We start from the raw sequence: 16,303 nt of genomic DNA, 5'->3' as shown, positions 1-16,303 counted from the left end.
TTATGTGTGGGGGCATGCATATGTGTTTAGATGTGTTGAGTGTGTATTTCTGTGGGTGTGTGTGTGTGTGTGGTGTGTATGTGCTGTGGTGTGTGTGTGTGTGAGGCGTTTGTGTGTGGTGTGTGTGATTATTTGTGTGGGGCATGTGTGTGGTGTGTGTTGAGTGTATTTGTGTGGTGTGTGATTGTGTGCGTGCTGAGGAGGATTTGGGTGAAGTGGGGGAATATGGGCACACTGATGTCCGTCCATGGGGAAGGAGTCTGGGAGGGCCAACACCAGGGATCCTGGGGGCAGGGGGCGGCCACGTTGGTCGGGTGGTCGGATGATGGGTTGGTTGGTAGGGAAGTCATTCTGTCTGTCAGTTGGTTATGCTGGAGAGTGCAGGCCCAGGGGAAGCTTTGGACCGGGCAGCTTCCCTGACAGGAGTGGAGTCGTCGTCCCCAGGTGCTGTGGGACAGGGTGCCCTGGGAGGGAGGCAGCTGGCATTGCTTGGTGATGAAAGGTGAGCTCCTTGTCTGCTTTTCAAGCACTGGGGTTCCTGTCTCTGCATCGTGTGTTCCTGGGGTAGACAGCGTGTGACACACAGGTGCTGTTTTCTTCCTGGCCACGCGTCTACCGTGACTCATGCCCGTCACCCACGCTTTATTGACATTCAGGCCACGTGTGTATGCCTGCGTGAGATGTTATTTACCGCAAAACCGTTGTGTGTGTTTGCTCTCTGGACAGATGACAAGACGTTCCAGTGTGAGATGTGTTTCAGATTCTTCTCCACCAACAGCAACCTCTCCAAGCACAAGAAGAAGCACGGAGACAAGAAGTTTGCCTGTGAGGTCTGCAGCAAGATGTTCTACCGCAAGGACGTCATGCTGGACCACCAGCGCCGGCACCTGGAAGGTGAGGCCGCCTGTGCACCTGCTGCGGGCTGGGAGAGGCAGCTCCTGTGGGGTGGGGCAGGGCGGGGTGGCGCGGTCAGCAAGGCCTTTGGGGAGCAGTTCAGCTGCCTGCTCCTTTGCCTGGAAACGCCCACCATCCGAAGGGCTCATCCTCTTCTGAGAACCTGTCTCAGGAGAGCAAGGAGCTGAGACACAGGTGTCAGACCTGCTATGCGCAAGGAGAAGCAGTTGGAAATACCCTCAATGTTCCACACTGGGGAAGGAGCTAAGAAAACTGGGCGATTTGTAGAGTCGAGTGTTTTACTGTCATTAGAAGTGTTTTTTCAAAGATACTAGACATTGTGAAATGACAGAAAGTGGGAAAATCCCGTACAAGAGCAACTAAGAGCAGCAGCCCTTCAAACACCTTTTCATTAAAATTTGGAAAAAATTATAATTACAAATGAAGCATATGCTTATTGAAAAGAAGATGTAAGACCACAAAGTCCTGTGTAAAGTATAACCCTCCTACGCATGGCGGCTCACGCCTGGAACCCCAGCACTTCAGGAGGTCGCGGCCGGAGGATCTCTTGAGGCCAGCAGTTCAAGACCAGCCCAGGCAACATAGCGAGGCTCTGCTTTTACAAGAAATTAGCTGGGCACGGTGGCACGTACTTGTAGTCCCAGCTACCCGGAAGGCTGAGGCAGGAGGATCACTTGAGGCTGGGAGGTCGAGGCTGCAGTGAGTTGTGCTTGCACCACTGTTTTCCAGAGCAAGACCTTATCTCAAAAAATATATATATAAAAAAATGAAGTATAACCATGTCCATCCAAACAGGCATACACATGTGCCTCTGTCCCTTTTCTCAAAAGAGGCTGGAATTGCATCCTGTGTACATTTTAGCACTTTCCTTTTTTACTTGACTCTTCTCTTCATGTTGACTCATAAAGACCCACAACATTTCTCTTTGTGGTTCCTTGGGTGGTATCCTCAGGGCTTCTCAAATCAAACCTGGACTCCACTTAGTGACTGGGTAGACTTTAGCAAGCTACTGTGCCTCAGTTTTCTCACCTACGCAGGGGAGACAGTACTCAGACCTGAACCCCTAGGGTTGCTGCGATGGTTGAACCAGACCCTGTTCTTGAAACTTCTCGCACAGCACCCCACACATAGCAAGCGTCCGTGGATGCCAGTAGCTATGGATGCTGCCAGAAGTCAACTGTTTCCAGGGATGCAGTGTGGCTGGGTTGCATTTTACAATTTAACGTAACTCGGGTCATCTTATGTGGGAGTAAACTCATGCTTTTGTGACTGTTTTATGGATTTGTCTCTCATATCGGAGCTTGGTCTAAGCCACTCCTCAGACTCCTGTGTCTGTCATGCTGGGAGCCTTTGGAGAATGGTCCATTTGTCCAACGTCCAGCTTGCTGAGCATTTTTAAGTCCGGTTCTGCATTTACACCTGGCCAGGCAGGAATGCTCCCAGAATGGGTCGGCAATGTAGAAAGAGATCCTGAGAAGTGGGCTTCTCTCTTTTGGTCAAAACTTACCTGTTTTGCATGAACATTTAAAAATCTGGGCCCGGCGCAGTGGCGCAAGCCTGTAATCCCAGAACTTTGGGAGGCTGAGACGGGCGGATCACGAGGTCAGGAGATCGAGACCATCCTGGCTAACATGGTGAAACCCCGTCTCTACTAAAAAATACAAAAAACTAGCGAGGTGGCAGCGCCTGTAGTCCCAGCTACTCGGGAGGCTGAGGCAGGAGAATGGCATAAACCTGGGAGGCAGAGCTTGCAGTGAGCTGAGATCCGGCCACTGCACTCCAGCCTGGGCGACAGAGCGAGACTCTGTCCCCCCCCCAAAAAAAAAAAAAAAAAAAACTGTCTTGATTCCAATTTGGAACAATATGCCTCAAAACCATAAAGGTTTTATTTACCGGCCTGATGTTGGTTTGACTGATGTTAATTTGCGAGAGATGAATATTGGTATCTTTTAAATAAAAAATGCCGGCCTATTTTGCCATCTATAAGACCGTAAGTTGGCTTTGAGCCTTTAGATGGAGTGGAAATGCCTTCTTCCATAGGAGCTCATCATCGCTCTGCCACTTAGGAAAATTTAGCACTCGATGCCCTTGTATTTCCAAATGTTTCCGATGCAAGAACTGTGTCTGCAGCTGCCACATACATTGTGCCATCTCCCTTCCTTCCCTGGGGCTGCTTCAGGAATGGCGGTTAGTGCTGATGCCAGTGTGCAGGTGGTGTTACTTACACCGCCAGGCTTCTGTCCCCACTGTGGACAGCCCTGTCCTCCCATGCACTGGAAAGGACACTGGCTGAAGTGGGATCTGATGGACCTTCGCGTGTTCTGAGTGTATTCACTGTCTTGCTGGTGGGGTTGGCAATTTCAGGAGTGCGGCGGGTGAAGCGAGAGGACCTGGAGGCCGGTGGGGAGAACCTGGTCCGCTACAAGAAGGAGCCTTCCGGGTGCCCGGTGTGTGGCAAGGTAATGCTCGCGGTCCGCATCGGAAGCTGAGATGGAAAGCACATCATCTTCTTAAGACTCTATGAGCTGTACTTACAGAGTATTGCAGGGAAGATTTGGGGGGTAACGATGGGTGCTCAGGTTGTCTTAAACTGGTGTCCACCCATTTTAAACACTTGCCATTTGGATTTCTTTGGCACTTAAGATGGGTTTCCAGTGAGTGGGCTGAGAAAGAAGGGTTCTTCCTGGACAGCCTCGTTTCCTCTTTGCCATGATTTTCCACCTGAGCTACTCCCTGGCTCCCGCTCTCCTATATAGCATTGTTCAGTGACCTTGTGGTCAGGACTGGGGCACAATGAATGAGGATGCAGGGAGATCCAGTGGCTTTATTTTGCCTGTCAGCGCCGGTCTCCTCTGTGCAGTGGATGGCTGGCGTTCTGTAAGTTAGAGCGTGACCGATCCCATGGCAGGTGGTCCCAGGCACGTTCAGTGGATGCCCGGCGCTGCCCAAGTGAGGAAAGGGTGATGTCATCCACGGGAGCACATCCATCCGAGGGCTGCGCAGTGAGGGGACCATTCTGGCACTAGCTCGGGAGTCCCACACCTGGCTGCTTGGTGGAGATGCAGGATCCTAAACATCCAGCAAACACGCTGCCCCTCCTGGGAGAGCCCAGGGCCCACACCATGGCACTCACAGCTGTCAGGCTGCCATGGCCCCAAGTTCTGTGCATAAGCACCTTGGTTGTGACTGGAGGTGGCATCACTTCTTCGTTACTTAGCTTTCACTCAGGTGACTATAAGATGGCATCTGTGCTCAGAGGCCTAGGAATTGTCTGTCACAGGATGCAAAGCTCATGCTGCAGAGTAAGGGTTCTGAGCGGCTCCCAAGTGGGCTCTGGGCCCAGCAGCTCCAGCACGTCGCTCAGGTGGCTTTCGGAGCCGCCGATTGGAGGATGCCTCAGCCACACACGGCTCACATGAGCCCCAGAGCGACGCTCCTCCAGCGTTTCAGCAACTGGGAGCACAGGCCCCCGCAGGAGGCCCGCTGTCACCGTCCCGCTGTCCTGCCTTCCAGCATGCAGCACCATCACCGAGCTTTTGACTTTTTAAAGAGAAAACGGATATCTCAGTTTTTATATGAAATTTCCTGATTTTTTTCAAACCACAGAGCGAGCCTGAGCAAATGAATGAGGAGGGCGGTGTGGCTGGGGTTCCAGGTGACGCTCCAGACTGCGGGCTGGAGGGGCAGGGCTGGGGTAGAGCAGGTGAGTTGGAGCACCTTTGCGAGCTGGGCCAGCTGTGCACAGGCCACAGGTGGGCGAAGCCTGTGCCCCTTGTCCCCCGTCCCTGGTCTTTCTGCCCACTGACCTCTGCCCCTTGGGGGGTACTGGCCCCAAGTGCCTTCCGTGCTGTTGAGAGATCGTATGTGCAAAACCAGCTCAGTGCCTCACATCCAAACACGTTTTTATTCCGTGCAGTGTTTATTGAATACCCACTGAGGGTTGAGGCAGGTAGTGAAATAGCCTGTAGTTTGGGTGACTGAATTCTTTTTGTTTCCAGTTATTTCTCATCTTCAGCCCAGTCTGTATGTAAAGACCATGACATCTGCAGACTCTGTCCTCTCCTGCTCACCTTTCACCCTGTCGCATTGCCCCACCTAGCATCCCTGGGATGGGGCACAGTGCTGTCAGCCCGTAAGTCATCTGCGCAGCTTGGAAGGAGATGTTGCCTGGAGATGCCGGCATCTTGTCCCTAGCGAATCACTCATTCCCTTTCATTCATCTAGTACGTTCTTTTCTTGAGAATGTGGGCATCAGGTGAGCTCTAGGAGGTCACACCCCGGGTTACTTGGCCACTGGGAATGGCTATCCAGATAGAGACCCGCAGAGCCCTGTGGGGTGCTGAGGTTTCTGCGGCCCTCGCAGTGGTCTCAGCTGCCAGCCTTGTCCACTGCTCTGTGCCAGTGGGGCCACATCTGTCATGTGGACCACGGTATTCCCAGTGCCAACCCCAGCCCTGGTCACAGAGGTGACCCCCTGGGATGGGTATTGGATGAATGGGTGCATCTCCATACCCGTCATGCCAGAGCAAGAAATCAGGGACACTGTGAATGTGCATGAAACACAGTATAAAAGCCAAGGGGGTAACTAGCTTTCTTCTTTGATACCTACTTTCAGAAAATTGCAGGTATTTCTGTGACTTTCTGGTTCCTTGATAGTCCATCCTAGGGAAATATTTACATGAGCTAAAAAAATGGAGCTGACCTAACGTTTATAATAAGGACTAGCAAATGGTCAATTTTCTATTGTAACATAAGCACCTGTTTACACAATTCAGTGAGTAATCCTTATCCTGGCATCAGTGATTATTTGTATCTCTCGCACACTGAGGAACTGTTGAGACGCAAGGCCTGGAGCACAGTGCTGTGCTTCTGTCCCAGGTTGTGGTTTCCCCGGAGGAGCCTGGTGGAGAGGCTCCTTCCCATCATGCGACGCTGCAGCCCCTCACCATGCGGCTCCTCTGCCCACAGGTGTTCTCCTGCCGGAGCAATATGAATAAGCACCTGCTTACCCACGGCGACAAGAAGTACACTTGTGAGATCTGCGGGCGCAAGTTCTTCCGCGTGGACGTGCTCAGGGACCACATCCACGTCCACTTCAAGGTGTCGATCGCGTGCCGCCCTCACCCAGGCATGCTCATGGCAGGCCCCCAGGCCAGCGTCTGTCACAGTCAGCTCAGGCTTCCATAGCAGAATTCTGCAGGCAGGGCAGCTTCTGGGCAGACATGTGCTGCTCATGGTTCTGGAGGCTGGACGTCAAGGCCCCCATAGATTCGGTGTCTGGCGAGGCTCACTTCCTGGTTCATAGGTGGCACCTTCTCACTGTGTCCTCACATGGTAGAAGGGTAGGGATCTCTTCTATAAGGGCCTGAATCCCGTTCTTTTTGTTTGTGTTTTGAGACGGAGTCTCACTCCGTCACCCAGGCTGGAGTACAATCGCAAGATCTCACTGCATCCTCCACCTCCTGGGTTCAAGCGATTCTCCCGCCTCAGCCTCCCAAGTAACTGGGACTACAAGCACCCGCCATAATGGCCAGCTAATTTTGTATTTTAGTAGAGACAGGCTAAAATCACCATGTTGGCCAGGCTGGTCTTGAACTCCTGAGCTCAGGTGATCCGCCTGCCTCAGCCTCTCAAAGTGCTACGATTATAGGCATAAGCCACCATGCCCCACCCCAAATCCCATTCTTGAGGGCTCCAGCCTCATGACCTAATGACTTCCCAGAGGCCCTGCTTCCTGATACCATTTCCTGGTGGGTTAGGATTCAACATAGGAATTTGGGAGGGTTCAAGTATTCAGACCACAGCAGCGTCCTCAAATAGTTGACCAACTAGCCACATTTCATCTCTCCAAAATGAATTCTGTCACTGCATTGGCCTCACTTCCTGTGGCCCAGCTGCCAGGCCCAGCTTCCCCGCCGTGGCTGCTTCCCATCCCGGACCTGGCATTTGCATCCCTCCCCGCCTTTGAGGAAAGGGAGGAACAGAGCAGAAGCTCTGGGAGCAGGGAGGATTTGGGGTGTGATGAAGGGCGGGAGAAGCGCTGATCAAGAACTGAAGAAGGAACAGGTGGTATGGGAGACCCACTCGGGGCACTCCCCAGCAGTGCCTGGCCCTGGGCGCAGATTGGGATCTTGCTGGACGCACGTGAGAGGTAGCCACAGCCCGCGTGGAGAGCGAGGGCGGCTCTGGCGTTTAGGTGGGGACCTCTGGGATGGACTGGGGCATAAGTGTGGCTCGTTAGGGCCGTCATGGGCATCAGAGAGGCATTTCTTCTGCATCTGGGGAAATGATTGATCGTCCCTGTGGTATAGGTAACTGTGTGAAGCGTCTGCTGCACTGTTAGAAACCGGAAGTGTTGGCTGTTTTCCAGGATATCGCTTTGATGGATGACCACCAGAGGGAAGAGTTTATCGGTAAGATCGGGATCTCCTCGGAAGAAAACGATGACAATTCTGACGAGAGCGCGGACTCGGAGCCTCACAAGTACAGCTGCAAGCGGTGCCAGGTATGGTGGGTCTGCCCCGCGGTGCCTGGGTGGTCTGGAAAGAAACGTGGTAGCTTCAAGGCTGCAGGCCCCACACAGCAGGCGCCTTTGTGGATCTTGGAAGCAGCCCTCCCTCCCCAAAGGCTGGGGCCAGTGGTCCTACTGCAGACTGGGTGCCTGTCCATCACCTGTGCCTGGGAAGGCCAGCCCATGCCACCTCGGTGCTCAGGGATGGCCTATGTGGGTCTCACAGGCACACTCCAGGAACTTGCCTTGTGACGCGGTTCAGGAACACCCATGAAGTGGGGGGATCGGACGCCTAGAAGGTGGCTGTGCTGGCTGCAGGCTGGGGCACCTCTCCCCTCTCCCTTTCTCCTCCCCCTCCTCCTCCCCGCTCAGGCCTGAAGCCCTCACAAGGCCTCCCCTGTGCATGGAAGGGGCTGGCCAAAAAGGAGAGTGGTTTGTTTCCGAGGAGAACCATGCTCTGAGTTTTGGGCATAAGGCCTTATGGCTTCGGAGAAGTTCCCCATCAAGCCTCTGAGAGTCCCTTCCGCCCTGGCATAAGCCGTGGGTCCTCAGGGCGTTGGGTACCCTGGTTTGTGGACACGACCTCATTAGCTAAGAGGACCAGGGAGCTCATGCGGGTGTCAGCAGTGGCCTGTCTACCTGGCCTGCAGCTCACCTTTGGCCGGGGGAAGGAGTACCTGAAGCACATCATGGAGGTGCACAAGGAGAAGGGCTACGGCTGCAGCATCTGCAACCGGCGCTTTGCGCTGAAGGCCACCTACCATGCCCACATGGTCATCCACCGCGAAAACCTGCCGGACCCCAACGTGCAAAAGTGAGGCCTGCCTGGGGGCTCCTGGGTTGTGCCAGGAGGGAGGGGACATGCTTCCTTGCAAAGAGACACATGCTTTAAGAAGCCATTTGTAGCTTTGAACAAGTGATATCCTCTGAGTGCCAGGGCCGGGGGGCAGCAGGGCTGGGGGCGGCAGGAGTGGGGGGCAGCAGGGCCAGGGTTTATCCTGTGCTTCCACATAGTCTCCTGGCACCAGCTGGCCATGTTACAGGAAAATAGCAGGGTTCCTGCCCTGCCTACAGAATGACCCAAAATACTTTTTCCTGCAGCAATTAGGTTTTGTTAATGCCAGGCCACATCTGACATACAGCCCATAACCCAAGCAGTCTGCTGAGTGACTGAACAGTCCCGTCCAGGGGCGCTGACGAAGAACCACAGCCGGCACAGCCTAAAAACAGACACCATCTTCAGTCCTGGAGGCAGGAGCTCAGGGGTCACGGTGGCAGCAGGGCTGCCGCCTCTGACACATCTCTCCTTGTCCTGTAAATGCCTTCTTCTCCCCGTGTCCTCACAGGGCCGTCCCACTGTGCGTGTCTGTGCCCAATCTCATCTTCTTATAAGGACACTGGTCAGATTGGTCAGGGAGCACCCTGATGGCCTCATTTCCATGTAATCACCTCTGCAAAGACCCCATCTCCAAACATAGTCACATTCTGAAGTGCCAGGCTTAAGACTCCGATGTAGGAATTTGGGGGGTTACGATTCAACCCGTGGCAGAGGCTCAAATATTTGCGGCTTTTATCGTCCCTGTGGCACCGTATTGCCTCACCTTTGTGGAGGAAGGTGCTGGGGAGCGCGCTCGCTGCCATGGAGCCCTGAGGCTGTGCGGCCATCCTGAGCTTGTCTCTGGTTTCAGGTACATCCACCCCTGCGAGATCTGTGGGCGGATCTTCAACAGCATAGGGAACCTGGAGCGCCACAAACTCATCCACACAGGTACGTGTCTGTCAGGATGTGGGGCCCTGGCCCTTGCAGGAGGGGGCTGGCGGGGTGGGATGCCAGGGGGCCTCCGCATATTCTACACACAGAGCCGTCGCACCTTGCCTCCCCTGTGCCTTCCTCCGTTTCTCCATCTTTTCCCGTCCTTATCAGCCCTGCCACTCAGAGCCCAGTGCCCCCTGCCCCCTTACCCCTGCAGGTCCTCAGGGATCTACTCGAGCCATAGGACCCCCGGGAGGGCTCTGTGGAGGCTGCTGAAGAGGCGACCCCGTCCCTGTCACTGCACTTCCAGCTGCGGGGGAGGCTGGGCCCCTCTCCTTGGTACGTCCTTTTTGCAGCCACCGCAGATTGGAGCTCCTCGGTTCTGAGTTGCGGATGCCTGTGTTCTCAGGTGTGAAGAGCCACGCCTGCGAGCAGTGTGGGAAGTCCTTCGCCAGGAAGGACATGCTGAAGGAGCACATGCGTGTGCATGACAACGTCCGCGAGTACCTGTGCGCTGAGTGTGGGAAAGGTGGGTGCAGGTGCGGGGGCCACGGGCCAGGCTCAGCCAGACTGCCCAGCTGCAGGACTCGAAGGGTACATGACTGAGAACTGGCACAATGACCATGGTGCGAGAGGCATTGCCAGAGTGTGGCCCTGGAAGCCCATAGGCTTCAGTCACTTACTTAAAAGGAAAGGACTCGAGGCAGGATTTAAATCAGGAATCTGCAAGAAAAATCAAGTAGTCCAGAAGGCAGAAAGATGTGATAAATTTAAAGGCAGAAACAAATCATTTTAAAAGTAGGAAAACAATGCAGGATCTAATTGTTTAAAGTACAGAATGATTCCCAAAACCACCACAGGATCAGACAGTAGATGCAAAACCCTCAGCAAGTATTCACTACGCAGACTAGAATTGGCTGTGTGGTGAGAGAAGGAATTCACCACGGCCGAGGAATCTTCATTGTAACGACAGAACATTCATTAATAACAAACCTAGTAATACAATGTCTCAAATTAGCAAAATAGAAATATGATTCCAGTACACATCATAATTGTAACCCATTCCTGTTTGTTTTGAAAAACAACTTCCTACAAGTTTTGGAGCAGCAGGTCTGTCTTGGGCTGTGTCAAGCGACCTTGCTCATGCTGTCATGGTGACAGTGTGAAGGAAACACAGCTCAATGAACTGCACTCACCGGATGACCCCTATAAGCACCGGTAGAATAACACTGCATGTCAAAGTCTAAAAGAACTGCCTGCAGAAAAGGCCAGAAGGGGGATAGTTCCTTTCCCCACTTCCTGGCCCTCAGTTCCTCGCCTCAGAGGCCAGCGCAGGCTCTTGCCCCTCCTCCAGGGTAACTTTGCGCAAGGGCAGCACGTGGGTGGTTATTGAAAAAGCAGCGAATGCACCTCACCAAGACGTATTTTTTAAACAATACAGACAGGTCTGGAAGGTGGCGTTACTCTCCCCTCAAATCCCAGCCAGTCCTCGCAGAGCCACTGCAGTGGTTTCTCTGAACGGAATGTTGGTAGCAGTGTCTGCCTGCCTTAGTGAGAGGCTGGCTTGCTCTTTCTCCCCGTCTGCCTTAAGCTCCCAGCCCCTTTCACCACCTCTGCTTCCCTTTCCTCCCCAATGCCCCTAAGTAGTAAAATGTTTAAGACACTGTGGTGAGCCTGGCTGGAGGGGTCCTGAGTAGCGTGTAGAGACAGGAGGGCCAGAGATGGGGGCTTATTCAGGGCCAGGCCTCTTAGGCAGGCAGAGAGGAGCCACAACTGGGTGCCCTGCAGGTCCCCAAATGCCACCAGGTGCCCTGGGAGGTGAGGGGTGTGGGATAAAGCCACATTTTATAATGTTGTAGAGATTTTAGTATTTGAAATGTGTTATTTAGTTGCATGGTTTTTTAAAATGAATTCTGAATAGTTGAAATAAGATGCTGGCATTAATACATTAGTTGCCAGATTTACTTTACATAATATCAAATTTCAGTCTTGTCATCTTGCTGTCATGTAACAGTTGCTAGTACATACCAGCACATGCTTGTGCTTATTTTTTTGATACTTTGTTTTTTTTTACTTGAAAATACATCTTGGAGATCTTTTTATATCAGAACATCTAAATATTACCTGATTTTATTTTTCAAATCCTTGGTACAATTCTACCATGTGGATTCATAAAACCAGATCCTTTATTTATAAAGTTTCTGGTTGTCTTTTTATAGTCATTTATTATTAGTGTTCCTAGAAACAGTGTCGCATATTATTACATTTTTTTTTTCTAGAAACTCTAACCCTGACCAGGGACTTAGTGTTGGGGACCAAGTGGGAGGCTGTTAGAAGTCGTGAGAGCCTGTCACCAGCAGGCAGGGGCAGGGGCCCAGCCAGTAGGTTTTCTGCATGTGTGGAGGAAAACATGTTCAGAATCACATCATGGGCCTTGAAATACTCAGGAATGATCCGCAAGAACTTAGTGTGGCCGGTGAGAATATGACACCAGGTGTTGAAAGCTATACAAAAGGCATGCCCTGTTTGGGTTTGGAAATTTTAAGTATTTAAAAAACGTCAATTTTCCCCACGGTAATTTGTAAACGGATTGAATCACAATCCCAATAGAGCAAGCTTCACTCTCTGCGTGGCACTTGTGTTTATTTTGAAACTGTTGGCAGATTTTCTTTGTTAAATGGAAGGAAAAACATTACTGTCACCAACGCTGGCTGTGGTGGGGAGATCAGAAGATGGAGATGCCATCTCTTCTGTATTTCTGGTTTTTCTATGACTGTGTTTTAGTTTTGAAATTTGGAATATGTTCATTTCAGAAGACGAAGAGGGAGGTGCTGGGGTCTGGGCAAGTCAGCAATGACCGGCACTTTTTTTTAATCAAAAAAAGATGAAAAGTAACTTTTTCAGGTGCAATCACTCTTCGGTCATTGGTAATAGGCATGCAGATGCTGTCCCCACCCGAAGGCAGGAGCCCTGCAGCTGTGTGTGCTGGCGGCACGACTTCATCGTGGGGCGTTTGCGCCCCCTGCTGGCCCAGCCACGCAGTTTTCTTAGCCAGGGAGGTCTTCTGGCCCGGCCTCGCAGGAGCTGGTGGACAGTCACCCCTGCATCTGGTGAGGGTGGAATCGGAGGAGAACCATTCACCAGCTTATGACAGAGCTGTGTTCAGGCTCCGTAGTTCTTCCCCAAATGTGGAGGGAACATGGTGGCCTGGGAATGCAGGCTGCCCACTGCCCTGGGCAGGCACAGTGAAGGCTCCTCCTTGGGGTGGGGGAGGCTGCCTCTGGGCCGGGTCTCCCTGTGCCCTGGTGCGTGTCAGCCGCCCGGGCAGGTGTACCAGGCCTCCCTTGCCCATGTCCCCTGTGGAGAGCTTTGTACAGTGCTGTCCTTGCCAGCGCCCTGCGCCCTCTGACTCAGCCCCTATGCCAGGGCCATCGTCTCTTCACTGGCTGCATAAGTGAGGCTTTGGAGTATTTTACCTTCTTAGATTGGCTTCTTAAATTAAAGGTAGATTGAAAACCACTCTTGAAAGCATCTAGTGTCTGAATCCTAATCACTCATATTATCAAGGTTGAAGAGAACCTTTAGTCATACTTGTATTAATCTATCTCACCAAATTCTCCTGCTGGGTTGCCATGGGCACGCAGGGAAGTTTACCCACAGCCCCTGGTGTTGCTCACCTTTTCGGGGCTCAGCCAGGCCCTGGCAGGAGTGAGTGCACCTGATGTCTCAGTCTCTCCCGGCCTCTGGGCACAGTCACTTCCCACGTCTCACTGCTGGTGGACTGACCGGGATCCTCAGGGGCCGGCCCACGCCCTCACCGGTACTGCACGGTACTGCTGATGTCTGTGCCTGCCCCAAGGTCTCGGGCATGGACCCCCAGGTGGGCTGCATGGGGGTGTGGCTGCCTCTGACTCGCTGTGTTCTTGAAGGCATGAAGACCAAGCACGCACTGCGCCACCACATGAAGCTGCACAAGGGCATCAAGGAGTACGAGTGCAAGGAGTGTCACCGCAGGTTTGCGCAGAAGGTCAACATGCTGAAGCACTGCAAGCGGCACACGGGTGAGTCCGAGGCCCGGGCCGCACCAGCCACGGTGCTCACTGCATAGGGAAGCAGGTGGGCCGTGGGGGGAAGAGAGACACCTCAAGACCCTTCCTTTTTGTGACTCCCAGTGAGTGCCTGGTTCCCCAAGGGAGCTTCCTGGGGCCATGGTGAGCGGCTGTGTGTCGCAAAAGGTCCCCCCCCCGCCACCCCACAGAGGCCTTGTCAACCGCAGTGCATGCTGCACAGCTCACCTCGAGCATTGGGAGACTGGTCAGTCCTTAAATGTCCCTCCCATTCAGCTGTTTCCCCCACAGGAATGTGCACAAGAAATAGCGACCAGACAAGGGCCAGGGATGTGCGTGCAAGGTTGCTTGTCATCTTTTGTGTTAGGGAAGGTGCCGGAAGGTCAGACATAGCCTCAGTAGGGCAATGGCCAAGCCATGGTGCATCCAGAAGAGAGCAAGGCATCCCTTGCATGGCGCATACCACCATGCCCAGCTCATTATTTTATTTTTGTAGAGACGGGGTCTTGCCATGTTGCCCAGGCTGGTCTTGAACTCCTGGACTCAAGCGATCTTCCTTTGGCCTCCCAAAGTGCTGGGATCACAGGCATGAGCCACTGTGCCCGGCATCAGCTCTCATTTGAATTAGTCAAGTTTTGAAGAATCACATTTATTTTGTCTGAGCACGGCAGTTCTGTTGTCTCATGCTTGGCGCATCTGTGCCCTCCTTGCCATTGGTCCTGATTTCTGTTGCTGTTTTCTCTCTCGTTGTCCTATCACATATGCTGCCTAAGAGCTTCGTGGACTAAGGGAGGTGTGGATACATTAATGCTTTAAACAAATTCCCATCATTTTCCTCTGTGGGTTCCACTCTCTGTGTTCTCAGACAGCCTTTCCCACATCTCATGATTTTTTTGATACGAAATGTCACCATGGAAGCATAAACTTTCCAAGCCACACTTTGCCGGCTGAGGCTGGAGATGAACGTTCATTGTCTATTGTTTTCTTGCAATTCACCTTCTCCTGAAGGTTCTGTAGTTCCTAGAACATGTCAGGGAGAAGACATGCTCTGATGTGGACTTAACACTCATTAAACATAGGAAGTTATGTGCGCCATTCTCTGCAGGGATTAAAGATTTCATGTGTGAATTGTGTGGGAAGACATTCAGCGAGAGGAACACGATGGAGACCCACAAGCTCATCCACACAGGTAAGTAGGCGCAGCCTGAAGAAGCCTTCGGGGCTGCACACGGCAGGCTGCTGGGGCTGTCTGAGCACCTGCGGAGGTGGAAACGACTGTTTTATTATCTAGATGGTTCCAGAACATTTAGTGGTGTCTTGGCTTCATGGTGGCCCCTTGGCCTCTAAAGATCAGCCCGCCACGGCTGTCAAGTATCGGTTCGCTTCTTGAACTTTCTCATATTGGTGTAGTGATGCAGCTGCTGCTGGCGGTGCTCCCCAAGGGACAGAGGCTCTGTGCTCACGTGTGCTCAGGGACCGGCACCGGCCCTCTCAGGATGGGCAGGGCATGACAGGCTTCTTGCCTCGTGCAGCAGGCCAGGGTCATTGGGATGGCTACACTGGTGACCTGCGTGTGTCTTCCTTCCCACGTGCATGTGTGTCTGCGTGTGTGAAAAGTGGGCAAGCAGTGGACGTGCTCCGTGTGCGACAAGAAGTACGTGACCGAATACATGCTGCAGAAGCACGTTCAGCTCACACACGACAAGGTGGAGGCGCAGAGCTGCCAGCTGTGTGGGACAAAGGTGTCCACCAGGGCCTCCATGAGCAGACACATGCGGCGCAAGCACCCTGAGGTAAGCTGGTGGCTGTGCCCCCTCCCTGCCCCACCAGCGGGCCATGCACTGGACACCCCCACGCTGGCACATGGCCCACCTCCCTCTGCAGACCCCCAAGTACTGGAGGCGGGGCCTGAGTCTTAGGTGCCTCTGTGACTGACACTGCCTGCCACCACATAGGAGGCACTTAGTGAGTGCCTGGGAGAGGTTAGGAGAGCCTCAGGCGGACCTTTGCTAAGGTTATAAATTACATCCTCCCTGAAATTATGGTAAGATGGAAGCACAGCCCTGCCACTCCCCCAGTTCGTCCCACTTACAGAACTAAATGTGCAAAATGGGGGCCCAATGTGGTGTTGGGGCCGAATATGACAGTGAGGATGGGGGGGGGGGCAGGCAGAGCCCAACTGCCCTGAAAGCCTGCTCCACAGGAAGGGCCGGGATGTTCCATAATTAAATGTGCTTTAAGGAGGAGTACCCTGAAAAACAAAACCAGGGGAAAACTTGGTTGTCACGTCACGGAAAGGAGTAGACTCTTAGCGTAACAGCAGCAAAAGGAGTTGTGAACACAGGTTTGACTCCATAGGCACTTAGAACAAATACAGGCCAAAGGAAAAAAAATCTGGGCCGGGTGCAGTGGCTCACGCCTGTAATCCCAGCACTTTGGGAGGCCAAGGCAAGTGAATCATGAGGTCAAGAGATCGAGACCAGCCTGGCCAACATGGTGAAACCCCGTCTCTACTAAAAATACAAGAATTAGCTGGGCATGGTGGCCGGAGCCTGTAGTCCCAGCTACTCGGGAGGCTGAGGCAGGAGAATCGCTTCAACCTGTGAGGCGGAGGTTGCAGTGAGCTGAGATTGCACCACTGCACTCCAGCCTGGGCGACAGAGCGAGACTCAGTCTCAAAAATAATAATAATAATAAATCTGCATAGACAGATAGAGCCTGTTAAAATTAGCGATAACATGCAGTGGCTGAGAAACATGCAAGGCGCACTCAGGGTGTACATGGAGAAGGGAGCTCACGCAGGAAGAACAGCCATGGTGAAAAACACATGGAAAGGCTTTCAGCTCACCGCGCATCGCAGAAACACAAACGGTAGCGGCAGAGGACAGCATCCTTTGCCTGTCGAGGGGTGAGGAGGTTTTAGATTCAGAGTGACCACACTGGCCGGCTGGCACGAGTTGCTCCCCTCACCGTTGGATGTTTTTGTTGAAGGCAGCATCACAGTATTTCTCGAGTGTTTAATAAATGATTATTCCAACCCCTCGACATCCTGCAATA

The 16,303-nt window shown here is 52.9% G+C and overlaps 1 protein-coding gene across 1 annotated transcript in view; it reads left to right on the top strand.

Moving 5' to 3' along the window:
• The window catches only part of PRDM15 (PR/SET domain 15), a 61,252-nt gene that overhangs the window by 37,154 nt on the left and 7,795 nt on the right, over positions 1-16,303 (top strand). The window contains 10 exon segments of the mRNA XM_017855194.1: positions 508-894; positions 3,280-3,374; positions 5,884-6,015; positions 7,286-7,420; positions 8,077-8,240; positions 9,115-9,194; positions 9,589-9,708; positions 13,109-13,240; positions 14,352-14,435; positions 14,864-15,039. Coding sequence (XP_017710683.1) covers positions 508-894; positions 3,280-3,374; positions 5,884-6,015; positions 7,286-7,420; positions 8,077-8,240; positions 9,115-9,194; positions 9,589-9,708; positions 13,109-13,240; positions 14,352-14,435; positions 14,864-15,039 — 1,505 coding nt within the window.

This window comes from Rhinopithecus bieti, unplaced genomic scaffold (assembly GCF_001698545.2).
Source record: "Rhinopithecus bieti isolate Rb0 unplaced genomic scaffold, ASM169854v2 scaffold_40803, whole genome shotgun sequence".
Classification (NCBI taxonomy): Eukaryota; Metazoa; Chordata; class Mammalia; order Primates; family Cercopithecidae; genus Rhinopithecus; species Rhinopithecus bieti.
Note: the sequence above shows the minus strand (reverse complement) of the source record. Positions and strands in the feature narration are given on the sequence as shown.